The sequence below is a fragment of the Rhineura floridana genome, chromosome 6, assembly GCF_030035675.1.
Source record: "Rhineura floridana isolate rRhiFlo1 chromosome 6, rRhiFlo1.hap2, whole genome shotgun sequence".
Lineage (NCBI taxonomy): Eukaryota > Metazoa > Chordata > Lepidosauria > Squamata > Rhineuridae > Rhineura > Rhineura floridana.
The window spans coordinates 11,172,199-11,185,840 of NC_084485.1; the positions used below are offsets into that span (position 1 = coordinate 11,172,199).

Consider the following 13,642-nt stretch of genomic DNA (forward strand, 5'->3'; position numbering starts at 1 on the left):
TTATGATTGCAAAGATCACCAGCAGCCCTTGTGGTGATGCACAGCGCAAAACCCAACTGCCACCACTAAGTAGCATGTAAGGAGAAGAGGACCTATGCGTATATATGAGCCACGATCAAAGGGCACCTGGGTGAAGATGGAATCTGGCTTACATAGAGCAAGTGCTGCTCTTGCAAAGAGGCCAGAAACTGCCAGATTTGCTCATACTTCTGGATTCACTCAAGTCTCATCATTCCTACCAAGCTACTCTTATGATGCCTTCCCTCAGCTCCACCTACCCAAATTGCAACCTACTACCTGCTCCTGCCCTTACTTGTCCATTCAAGCCCCTCCTGTCAACCACATCAGCTAAACAACCTCCATGTTCAGAGGAACTTGATCTCTGAATCCTGAGAACAAACCATAGGGCAATGCTGTTGCTCTCATGCCTTGTGTGTGTGTATAAACTGCCCAGAGCATTTGGCTGACCACTGTTGGCATTTGGCTGACTACAGGACAGGACAAGTGCCTGCCTGGCATCCCAACTTTATCCATATGGGCAAGCAGGGAGCAAGCCCTGCAAATCCTACTGCACACTTGCACTGGCATACTTCTGAGCTTCTTCATTGGTTTAAAAGCAAACACCAGTCAGTATTAACAAATAAATTATGGACATTCATAAACTGCCTTCCAATCATGTCCCAGGACAGTTTGCATGAAAAGGAAAAACAAACATAGCAAAACAGCTAAAATAACAACACTAATAAAACATAAAAACTAACAAAGCAGGAGATATCAAGTAAGTGTAAATAAAAATAATCAACTGAATTAAAACTTAAGGCTGAAAAATAAATTGTTCTTTGCCTGGTGCCAAAAAGGTAACATTATAGATAGGCACTAGAAGAATCTTTCTGGGGAAAGTTTTCCACAGTTGGCATGCCACCACTTCCACCTGCCTCACCTCAGATGATCATTTACTGAAGATTTAGTGTATGGTATATATGGATATAGACAGTCCTTCAAATATTCTGTCCAAAGCTGTGAAAATCAATGCACATTGATTTTTTTTTTTTAACCAGGGTGGTGGGGATGCCCTTAACATGGCAATCAATGAATTACTTTCCGCCTAAGGATGCTTTTGCACTCTATGTGCAATGTACATAGTTGTATAAAAACACATACTGCTGACAATATGCCAAATTTCCTAATGAAAGGAACATGGCCGTCTCTATAAAGGTGCTTACAAGAAGCATGATTGAACTCCTAAAAATCCCTATGAGCTCTTTGGTAATTTTTGTCCCCAGTTTCTCCAGAAGAAGGATTTTCTTCTCCCTTTTTATCTTTTTAAATTTTTTTACATATGCATGAATCTTACTGGTTTCTTTAATTTTTTTTGCCACTCACGTTTTTTTCCCCATAATTATTTTTGTTCAGTTGCCCTACCCCAGGCTGTGATGGCAGCGGACACATCACGGGGAATTATGCTTCTCACCGCAGGTTAGTTGACCTTACCTACCCTACTCTTTCAGGCTCTGACAGTCTCTTAAAGATCTCTCTTTTAAAAAAAATTAGTGTGGATACTTTGGTTCTATTCCCTCCTCCCCTTTCTTTTACCTTCCCTACTTTTTTTTTTTTTTTAGCTTACCCAAATATTCCATCTCTTCTTTTTCAGCCTTTCTGGTTGCCCTCTTGCTGACAAGAGCCTCAGAAATCTCATGGCTGCCCACTCTGCTGACCTCAAGTATGTTTGCGCTAAACTTGAATTTCTCTCTGTCCTTTTCGCTACCACTCTGGCTTTTTCTTTCTTTTCCCTGCACTTTTCCGTCAGAAAAGGCTAATAAGAAATCTGCCTGTGAGTGAAACTTGTCTTGAACTGCCATGGCAAATGGACAATATTGAGGTGGGAGACACATAACACGTCAAAGAGTGGTATTCAACTGCTGGTAGAAAACATTGGCTTGGAACTTTTATATGCATATATTCCTTTGAACTCCAGGCAGATTTTGTTTTTCATTGGCCATCCTGGAGATATGTTATCTCTTTTTTCCTCCCACTTCTTTCTCAATGGTCTTTTAGAGATTGCAACATTGCCGAAAATTTCCTTGGATTAAAAAAAATCATTCTTTTTTTAGACAGATTGATAAACTATCTGCCACAGGCTGAGAAAAGAGTGATGTTACTGGTTTCAAACCAACAGTGGTTTGTGATGGAGAATTTCTCCAAACTTACAAGTTCTTCATCAAACAGGGGCCTTTCCTCTTCCTCTCGTGCCTGAGGAATAGCTTTGTGAGGCCTGAAAGGTTGCACCAGTTCTCCCATCTAAAGAAGATACTGCTTTTCTTGTTGTATTAACTAAAGTAAATTCATGACTGCTCATTAATTGCATTTAAGTCATATGTTAACTTTTAGGAGTTCTGTTTGTAGAAGTATAATTTTATTGGGGATTTAAGAGAAAATGAACTCATTCATTTTTCAAGCATGAATCTACCTGTCTCCAGCAATCCAGGAAAATCAGTAATTCAGTTGTACTTCTGTCAGTCCAATTTTCACATTCACAGTAATGGTTACTTCATGTGAACGGTTGCTTTAACACTTGTGTGTGGGTCAATTGACATGGCTACTTTGGGGGCTCATTTTTATCCATTGTGACTTTTCCTGCTGGGTGGGTGGGAGGTCAGCCTGGACCTGGACTGAATATTCACTTGGTTGAAACAGCCATCCAGTCCTTTCACTCCTACTATTCCATCATTAATGGTATGTATAAAATATTTGTCATGGTGTACTAAATTGGAAGTAGGCTGGTGCTGGAGTGGTTGAAGGGCTTGTGTACCTCATTAATATTCTGTCTAGGCAAACTAGGGAGTAATAGTATGAATGGAGACTGGATCTAAAATGTGCTCGTGTGAATTAGTTCAGAGACAAAAGGTAAGGTGAGGAGTGACCAGAAGCACAGAACAAAGGAGTAGCTATGCTTGGTTTACTACAGAGATGCTGAATACTTTCTCTAGAAAGTAGAGCAGAGGGGTATTATGGTAAATATTCATGCATCGTAATAATAATCATGCTTCCCTGGAAATAAGTACCATTTGGTGAGACTTACTTCCAAGTAATTATTTTTGTGAGTTTGGCCTTCAAAATATAATTAAAAATGGGATAATTTACTCCTAAAGTACTTTTAGAGGTTACAGAAATGAAGGTCCTGTTCCTGAATAATCCCACAGATGTTAACTTTTTTGCACGTGAACACAACGTGCTTCCACAAATGTGTCTATTGTGAAATAGGTGTGGCTCATATACATTTTTTTGCAGAGTCCACACAATATCAGCATCAAATGCCAGCCGATATTTTTTTCCTCATTTAACCCAAAGGTCCACTTTCTGATTTTTTTAAAAATGTTGCCAACAACCTGTTAGCAATATCTGAACCATCAATTTCCAATATTAAGCCCCTGTCTGGAAGCACCCATAATGTATGATTAAAAAACCAGATTCAGCTGACCTTTTCTGCAGCCCAGAATGTGCCAAAACGGCACTTACTTTTAGTAGAGTTATGCTGTTCATATCAGCTGGTTGTTTGGCACCTTCCAATGTTGTTAAATTAGAAGAAGGCTAGGACTGGCGAGGGCAGCTATGAGAGAACTAGAAAAGATCCTCAAATGCAAACACATATCACTGAACACTAAAGTCAAGGTCATTCAGACCATGGTATTCCCAATCTCTATGTATGGATGTGAAAGTTGGACAGTGAAAAAAGCGGATAAGAGAAAAATCAACTCATTTGAAATGTGGTGTTGGAGGAGAGCTTTGCAGATACCATGGACCAAGAAAAAGACAAATAATTGGGTATTAGAACAAATTAAACCAGAACTATCACTAGAAGCTAAAATGATGAAACTGAGGTTATCATACTTTGGACACATCATGAGAAGACATGATTCACTAGAAAAGACAATAATTCTGGGGAAAACAGAAGGGAGTAGAAAAAGAGGAAGGCCAAACAAGAGATGGATTTATTCCATAAAGGAAGCCACAGACCTGAACTTACAAGAGCTGAACAGGGTGGTTTATAACAAATACTGTTGGAGATCACTGATTCATAGGGTCGCCATAAGTCGTAATCGACTTGAAGGCACATAACAACAAAAACACATCTCACTTCCCCAGAAAGGTAAGTTCTTTCCAGTAGAGTTCTTTTCCCATCAAATATGACCCATTCATTTATTTATTTAAAGTCTTTTTTTTTACCCTGCTCTTCTGCCCAAGACAAAGCTTCCCAGAGCAGCTTATAAATATCAATAATAAGATAATAATAAGACAAAAAATGTCTTGGCAGGATATTTAATAACACTGAGGGGAAAGCAAAGTGGATCACAATTCTATGCACATTACAGTTCATTCATAAAAGACCTGATTATGACATACTCCCCCAAGCTCATTAATGCAGCATTAAGTAGTGACTTGCATATGTGAACACATGCAAACACCATGGCCAATTTCATCTCAAATTTCATTTCAAGTCATATTACCTCAAACAATACTTTCAGTGCTGTCAGTTCACTCAATCAGCTACAAGTCATCCAATGTCGACTAATCAAATCATGAGAAATCAAGTAAGATATTTGCATTCAATGTTCTTCACACAGGCATGGGGTAAACTGGCCCTAACGCAAATCAACCTCCAGGAACTGCCAGGTGTCTTAATGAAGTGTTAATTACTCTAGAGGCTTCTGAACAGTTGTTTGAGGAGGTTCAATGGCTGTTGTGCAAGCACTGTATGCAAAAGGAGGCAGAGTGTGATTCATGTGTAAATGGGGTGTGCCCTATTTGAGTCCCCAAATTATTGCTACTCTCAAGTCTCTCATGTCCCGTCTTCAAGATTCTAAATGAGATTTTACAGTAATAAAATGGTCAATATTTTATCATAGTTCTAGAGAGTATTTTTAGAATTAGTAACAGTAGCAGTAGTAGCAGTAAACAGTAGTAGTCATTTTGATTTATTACTGACCCTTCTGCTAAGGTTCCAGAGTGCGTAACAACAATTTAAAATATAACATTAAAAACAGTGTAAAACAAATTACAACCACAAGAATAGGGTGGATCCTAAAAATATACATCTCAAGTGTGGAAGACCAGGGTGCCCTTACTCAACTGTTTCTCATTCCAAAGCTGAAATGGGGGGAAGCGTTTGGATCAAATAAGAGCAGACCTGAAACTGTGAAATGAATTAAATTCAATTTCTCCCCACACCCATGCTTAGAAAATGGAAAAGGTTTAGAATTTTGTCTTATGATCAGTGCTGAGTTTGTTTCAATGTATCTGTCTAAATGTATATTATTCCTAGGGGCATTAGCTGATTCTGAGGTTTCCGCCACAAGGCTTTTACTTACCCACATCAGAGGCAGTGGAATGTTTCATAAAATATAGAGAATCCTGTTTACATCACTTAGAGTCAGAAGTGATTATTGTCCTAGAGAAAAGAAAGGAAAAGTAAGAAAAAATAGTTATAGGGTATCTGGGATGCCATCAGTATGCGTAAGAAGACTGGGCCTTGTTTACCCTGTGGCTGCAGTTACACTGACCCCACTGCTTCTCCATCTCTGTTTTTTTAATCCATGTACACACAATATTTGTCATACTCTACCCCTTTTTACTCCAAAATGTGGGATTTTTGAGATCTGATACATTTTCCCTTCAAGCCAGCTTCACAGTTGAAAACTGTTTGGTCTTTCAACTGATTGCAACTCCAAGACTGGGTCCAATGGAAACTATTTGCAATGAGCGGTCCTAAAAGCTGTGACATCAGCAGTGGGGCTGGGTGTATTCTATCAAAGAATAAAGATGTGTGCAGCTGGGTGCAGGTTCGTTTCAAACCACACCGAGACAAAAAACGGTCTTGCTACTTTTTAGTGCAGCGTGCACGTAGCCATTTCAGCTAGTGTGCACGTAGCCATTGTCTCCTTGATGGGAATATCAACAATATTTCCACCACAGACAGAAAACTAAACTCTGGCATACAGTAGTACTGTACAAGCTACCTGTACTTCTCAAAACTCAGAGCAGGAAATCTGATATCCACAAGCACTCCAGGAGGCCAAGACAGAAGACCAAAACAGAGGAGACAAGGGTGATCGAAGATTAGATCTAATTTTAGTTAAAAGCAACTGTGAGGCCCCCCAGATTGGACAAGTGATTTGTGGTGGAGGGATCTTTTTCATCGAGCTACAGTTCAGTGACAAAGTACCAGTATTTCTATTCCATATCAAGCATTATTGTTAAAGAGAAAGGTTACCATTAGTATGAAAGGGAAATGTAGCTACTTTGGGGGCAAATTCCACCATTTGCTACAACATGGGTACCTAAAGTAGTGCCCTCCAGATATTATTAGACAGCAATTCCTATCAACCCCTAAGGTCAGTGATAATAGGACTTCTACTTCATCTACATCTGGAGGGCCCCTCATTGGCTACCATGACTTACAACAATGTTCAAGTGTGAAAGCGGCGTTTGATACCATCGACCATGGTATCCTTCTGAGGAGACTCGTGGAGTTGGGTGTCGGGGGCACTGCTTGGCAGTGGTTCCGCTCCTACTTCGCGGATCGTCACCAGAAGGTAGTGCTTGGGGAACATCACTCGACACCATGGACTCTCCATTGCGGAGTCCCTCAGGGGTCGATTTTGTCCCCCATGCTTTTCAACATCTACATGCAGCCGCTGGGTGCAGTCATCAGGAGTTTTGGAGTGCATTGCCATCAGTATGCTGATGACACGCAGCTCTATTTCTCCTTTTCATCTTCTTCAGTGAGTCTGTTGATGTGCTGAACCGTTGCCTGACCGCGATAATGGACTGGATGAGAGCTAATAAACTGAGACTCAATCCAGACAAGACCGAGACATTGTTGGTGAATGCCTTCCCTGCTCAGATGGTGGATGTTAACCCTGTTCTGGATGGGGTTACACTCCCCCTGAAGGAACAGGTACATAGTTTGGGGGTTCTTCTCGACTCTTCCCTGTCTCTCGAGGCCCAAGTGGCCTCGGTGGCACGGAATGCGTTTTACCATCTTCGTCTGGTAGCCCAACTACGCCCCATCTGGACAGGGACGACCTCGCCTCCGTTGTTCACGCTCTGGTAACTTCAAGATTGGATTACTGTAATGCGCTCTACGTAGGGCTGCCCTTGAAGACAATTCGGAAGCTTCAGCTGGTGCAGAACGCAGCTGCCAGACTACTGACGAGGACCAGTCGGTCTTCGCATATAACACCTGTCTTGGCGCGTCTGCACTGGCTTCCTATTTGCTTCCGGGCGAGATTCAAGGTGCTGGTTCTTACCTATAAAGCCTTACACGGCGTGGGACCTCAATACTTTGTGGAACGCCTCTCTCGATACGAACCTACCCGTTCACTTCGTTCAGAATCTAAGGCCCTCCTCCGAGTACCAACCCATCGGGAAGCCCGGAGGGTGGTTACTAGATCTAGGGCCTTTTCTGTGGTGGCCCCTGAGTTGTGGAACAGCCTCCCTGAAGAGGTACGCCTGGCGCCTACACTTCTATCTTTTCGGCGCCAGGTAAAGACCTTTTTATGCTCCCAGGCATTTTAATTTTCTTAACCATTTTAATATTTTAATCCGTATTTTTTAATTTTTGTCGTATTGTGTTTTTGTAGTGTTTTTTTGTTGTTTGTTTGTATATGTTTTTATGATTTTTATTATGATATATTGTATTTTATCTTGTTTGTTCACCGCCCTGAGAGCTATTCTGCTAAGGGCGGTATATAAATTGAAATAATAAATAAATAAATAAAGCCAAAAAAAATCACCTTGTGAGATGAACCATGATGATCTGTGAGATGCAAAGATGTAGCAGCTAATACTAAGACGTATTAGTGGCAAAAATGTTTACATATTTATATATATTACAGTGGAGAAGCAATGGGGGGATGGAAGAATGCATCATGCTCCTCTTAAGCGAAGAAATTTAGAAATAAACCCAAATTCAAATTTTGCATCTCAGGGCAAAAGGTCAGCAATGTCTGTCTTCTCTTCTATCCATTGTTGCACTATATCTCTAAAAAGAAGGGCAGATGAGGAAAGCATCAGAAATTTCAACTTTAAATCTTTTTTCCTACTGATGGGGAAAAAAATGTCCAGTTCTGTTGGTGGTTTCTGTTGGAGGAGAGCTTGCTACCTAAAACTATTTTGTACCATTGAATAAAAACAGTTTACTTAAATTACATTTGAATTCAGTCATGATAAACATCAGGGAATTTGTTGAATGTTTCACTCCAGCACAGTTCTTAGTCCTCTCATTTTTGCCACATTTCACATCTCCATTCTGTAGTGCAACCATAAAATGTAAATGTACTGCCTTCAAGTCGATTCCGACTTATGGCAACCCTATGAACAGGGTTAGGATTTTCATGGTAAGCGGTATTCAGAGGGGGTTTACCAATGCCTTCCTATGAGGCTGAGAGGCAGTGACTGGCCCAAGATGACCCAGTGAGCTTTGTGGCTGTGTGGGGAATCGAACCCTGCTCTCCCAGGTCGTAGTCCAGCACCTTAACCACTACATCACACTGGCTCGCATAGAGAAAATAAGAACATGAATCCACTTCTGGTTTTGTATTTTGTTCTCTGTGGTCCTGGTTGATCAGTTGGGCATCTGGCATGTTGCCTGGAAACCCACATCAGGGTTGAAGCATCCTCATTGACAAATTACTACCTTATTACCTCAAGAAAGAAAAAATGGTCCCCAAACATCCATGACGAAACAACTGTCTGCAAAATCACTGTATCCTTGCTTGGCTGTGGAATCGGAAGACAAACAGGGGTGTAGTAACTATATTGATGTCATTTGGTTCTTCCTTGAAGTTGATTTACCTGTATGTTAAAATCAGTGTGCAGCTTCAATTCTCAGCTGCTCTTTTTTTTCTTATTATTATGCAGGTGCCCAACACCCGGCTGTGATGGCTCCGGCCACATAACAGGAAATTATGCATCACATAGGAGGTGAGTTGGGTGGGTGTGTGGTAGCGGGGAGCGGGGAATAGAGAGATGAGAGGAAATTGAAGAGTAATAAAGATGGAAGGTGTCTGGGAGAAAATGATCAGGGCCAGATGCAAGTATAGAAAAGGCTTTGAGGGGAGGGCGTGAGGACAGCCACTGAGAGGAGGGGGAATCGGGCACAGACCTGGAGGCTGAAGGCTAAGAGTGGGTCATTCTGAGGGGAGAGGTGAAATAAGAAGTGGAGATGGGCAATGAGGGGAACGCTGTCTGTGCTGATTCCAACCCATAGTGATTTCTCAAAATGCTGGCACAAGATGGAAACTTTCCAGATATTTACATCTGAAAGTGTTTGAAGTAACAAGATGGCAAAGCAGTGTTGCCAAATGTACAAGATCCCCTACTATTTATTTACACAGGAATTGAGAGCCTCCCATTCAGAATATGAGATATTTTGCATTATCAAGTGCAAATGTATGAGAATTCAAGATTCTGCAATACTGATCTAAGTTTGGCTCCCATTATTCCTCAAGAGGGCAGACTGACCACCATTCCTAACATGGCTAGCGAAACATACCCACTGTTCTGCTGGTTCCAGTGCATCTCCACCTCTCTCTTCTGAAAACAGGGGCACACAACACTAGTCAAACTCCACCCCTTTTTACTGTAAAACCTATTGGGAGCAGTTTGAATGTGCTTTTTTTAATTCAGTTTCACAGAGATTTTGGAACTGATGAGCAGATCAACCCATTCCCCCTCCAGGTGTGGCTAATGGAAACACTTTTATCTGGTTACTAGTGTATTTACAGCTAGGAGTGTGTGCTGGGCGACTTGCTGGAGAGAGGGTAGGCTTTCGCTGCTTTCTACACTTGTTGCCCCAGCCAAGGGCAGTTTATTATATCTGAGGAATGATTGTCATAGTTTATTTATTTATTTATTTATTTAATTTATATACCGCCCTAAGCCAAAAAGGCTCTCTGGGCGGTGTACATAAAAGATAAAACAAGCAAAATATATAAATACAGTAAATATAACAGAATCAAAAATCAAAACAACAAACAACAAAAACCAAGCAACATCAAAATATAACAATAATAAGATACTGTTTAAAATACACGATAAAAACAATTATTAAGATACATTTTAAAATGCCTGGGAGTATAAAAAGGTTTTCACCTGGCGCCGGAAAGATAGCAGCGTCGGCGCCAGGCGTACCTCATTGGGGAGACTATTCCACAATTCGGGGGCCACCACCGAGAAGGCCCTAGTTCTGGTCACCACCCTCCGAGCTTCTCGATGGGATGGCACTCGGAGGAGGGCCTTAGATGTCGAGTGCAGTGTACGGGTAGGTTCGTATTGGGAGAGGCGTTCCACCAGGTATTGCGGTCCCATGCCGTGTAGTTCTGTGGTACAGCACATGCTTTGTATGCAAAAGGCCCATGGTTCAATCCTGCCATCTCCCGATTCTGAGGAGAGTGGGGAACAATTCCTGGCTGAAATCTTGGAGTGCTGCTGCCAGTCAGTGTTGACCTAACTGGACTAATTTTCTGACTTGGTGTAAGGCAGCTTCTTATCTTCCTTGTTCATACAGAAACTAAGGAGAATTCCAATCGTGGGGATTTTTGCTGAGAGTGAGAGAAGGGGAAGCACTCCTCATGCCTTTAAAAACTAGTTTATTTATGAGGGGCAACTGATATGTCTGGGTTTGCTACTGTCTTAAGTGAGAAACGGAAATTAAGAACATAAGAAGAGCATGCTGGATCAGGCCAATGGCCATCTAGTCCAGCATCCTGTTCACACAGTGGCAGGGCCAGTTCTAAAGGGTGGCCAGGTGGGGCACTGGCCCAAGGGCCCCTGGAGCTACAGGGCCCCTCCGCTCACCTTCCTTGATCTGTGGCAGCAGCCAAGGATCACAAGGCAGGAGCTTCTGCCTGCCCGCCATTCCCTCGCCCCACCTGTCTCCTGCCTTTTAGCATTGCCGTTAATGAAGAAGGCGGCCGAGGTTTCCCTATAGTGCTGAAGCCCCTGCCGCCATTTTGGTTGATGGCAGAGATGCACATGCGTATCACGCACACGTGCCATCAGCCAAGATGGCAGCGGAGGCTTCATCCCCTTAGGGAAACTGTGGCCGCCATCTTGGTTAATGGCAATGCTAAAAGACAGGCGACAGATGGGGGCGTGGGGGGGCGTGTGCATATGCATGCGCGTGCGCGCGCACACACCAGGGCCCAGGGAAAGCTGATGCCCAAGGGCCCCGGCATGCCTGGGGTCAGCCCTGCAGTGGTCAGGCAAATGCCCATGGGAAGCCCAAAAGCAGGGTCTGAGTTCAAGAGCACTCTTCCCTCTTCCAGTTTCCAGCAACTGGTTTTCAGACGCATACTGCCTCCAGTAATGTAGGCAGAGCATAGCCATCATGGTTAGTAGCCACTGATAGCATTATCCTCCATGAATTTGTCTAATTCTCTTTTTAAAGCCATCCAAGTTGGTGCCTCTTCTGCGAGCAAATTCCATAGATTAACTATTGCCACAGAACATGGCTGCTATGTTGCTTTGAGGAACTTTCCTGAGGTGGAGTGGCTTATGTCCTGCTGTGAGAGAAAGACGAGAGAGGAAACAGCTTTGGATAAGGTTTCCCTCCCTTGTGTGAGAGTTGTGAGCAAAAATTGAGAATACTGAGGTTCTGGAAACAGATTCCAGATGGACTATTTGGGGCAACAGGGAGGCAAAGGGAATGGTCACAAGCCAAACGAAAGATGAACTGGACAGGGATGAGGGTGAAGCAGTAAACAGCAACAACCTCTATAAATATCATGATACTTTTTCTCCCTTCACTAAGTCTTGACTGGCCAGGCCTTGTGATGCTGACACACTTAAGTTTACCTCAGGACTTTCCATTTTTTTACATCCAGAGAGTGACCCACAGCCTACTCTGATCTCTCAGGTACCTCAGGTCATGTTTTTAGCTTGAGCAGCCATCCATATAAACATATCCCGCACTAAGCCTAAGCCTTTTCTGTGGAGGTGTATTATTTCCCTCCCCCTCCCCCCAGAGATACCATTTCACCTCAGGAAAGTGCCTTGATCGAAGCAACATTGCTACCACAGCCCTGACAATTTCCCTTTCTCAAACCCAGGCATATCAGTCATCCCTCACAAATAAACTAGCTTTTAGAGGAAGTGAAGAGCTCAGATGTGACATTTATCTTTTCCCTCAGTAAGCATGCATGTGCTGAACTCTGATGCAGTCCCTGAGCTGATCACAACCCACTCCACTGGCACTGCCAAGATTTAAAACTGATCAGCACCTATGCCCCACATCACATCTAGGGTGGCCATGTGTTCTACTTTACAGGAGACAGTCCTTTATTTTGAAGGGACGTCAGAGGACAAGCCTCTATTTTAAGGGATCCTCTGTTTCAGAGGTGTCCACTCCAAGTCTTGCTTAAAGATAAGGGGCTAGGAGGGGACTTGAGGTTGCCCATCGTTAGCAGCACCAGGTTAGCAGACTGTGCAGGCAAGTGCACAAGTCATCTGGTTGTCTTTCCCACTATGGGTGGGTGGGGGGAATGTATTGTATTTCTATTTAAATGATAGCAATTATTTCTAAATTTGTGTCAATCCATAAACATTACCATATGCAAATGTAATGCAAATTGGCACCCTCTTTGCTGATATGCAGCTTTGCTATTTTTGGCAATGCATAACTGGCCACACTAGTCTATGAGGGAGAGCAAGTGAGGGAAGGGACTCTAGAAATAGCCTCTCAGGGGAGAAAGAGAGGGCACTGGAGGCAAGACCAAGGGCACATGATGGAAGATGGGCACAGATATGTGTTGGATTCTGTTTGGCAGCTTGAGATGGACCTGAGACCTTGGGAGTGCAGGAGGGCAGGGCCTAGAAAAATGACCCAGAGGAGGCCTAGGGCCCATTCACACCACACATTTATTCCACTGTTATTCCACTTTAAGCAGTCATGGCTTCCCCCAGAGAATCCTGGGAAGTGTAGTTTGTGAAGGGTACTGAGTAGGGTTGCCAGGTTCAGGGCCTGAGACTGATCCTGTATCTTTAGGAAAAGAGAAAGTCAGCCAAGTGCAAGTGTTCTTGCAACATTGTAATGGGAAAGACCACAAGGTGGAATTCTCCCTTCCCCCTGCACAACTTTTAAAGATACAAAAGACCTCTTGGAGGCTGGACCTGGCAACCAAGAGGTCTTCTGTATCTTTAAAAGTTGTGCAGGAGGAAGGGAGGATTCCACCTTGTGGTTTTTCCCATTACAGTGTTGCAAGAACACCTGCACTTGGCTGACTTTCTCTTCTAAAGATACAGGATCAGTCTCAGGCCAAGATCTGGCAACCCTAGCTACTGAGAGATATTAAGAGACTCCTATTCTCTTCACGGAGCTACAGTTCTTAGTGATTTAACAATGTATGTGACTGTGGTTAGTCAAGTGGTCATCTCATTACTGAAGGCCAAGGGATTCATGGGGCAGAGGAAGGAGACATAAAAACAAAAACCCTTATTGTGCTCACCTGGTTCTGTTTCCTAAGGCCTCCCAGCCAAGTTGAGTTTCCATCCTGCTAGACAGGTTCATATGCCAACTTGACCATGAAACTCACCAGATAACCTTGGGCCAGTCACTGTCTCTCTGCCTAACTACCTCACAGAG

General features: G+C 43.0%; 1 protein-coding gene across 1 annotated transcript in view; it reads left to right on the forward strand.

The window, feature by feature from the left end:
• MYT1 (myelin transcription factor 1) overlaps positions 1-13,642 on the forward strand; it is a 106,247-nt gene that overhangs the window by 47,822 nt on the left and 44,783 nt on the right. The window contains exons 10-11 of the mRNA XM_061630243.1: positions 1,652-1,720; positions 8,920-8,982. Coding sequence (XP_061486227.1) covers positions 1,652-1,720; positions 8,920-8,982 — 132 coding nt within the window. The remainder of the gene's footprint in view (positions 1-1,651; positions 1,721-8,919; positions 8,983-13,642) is intronic.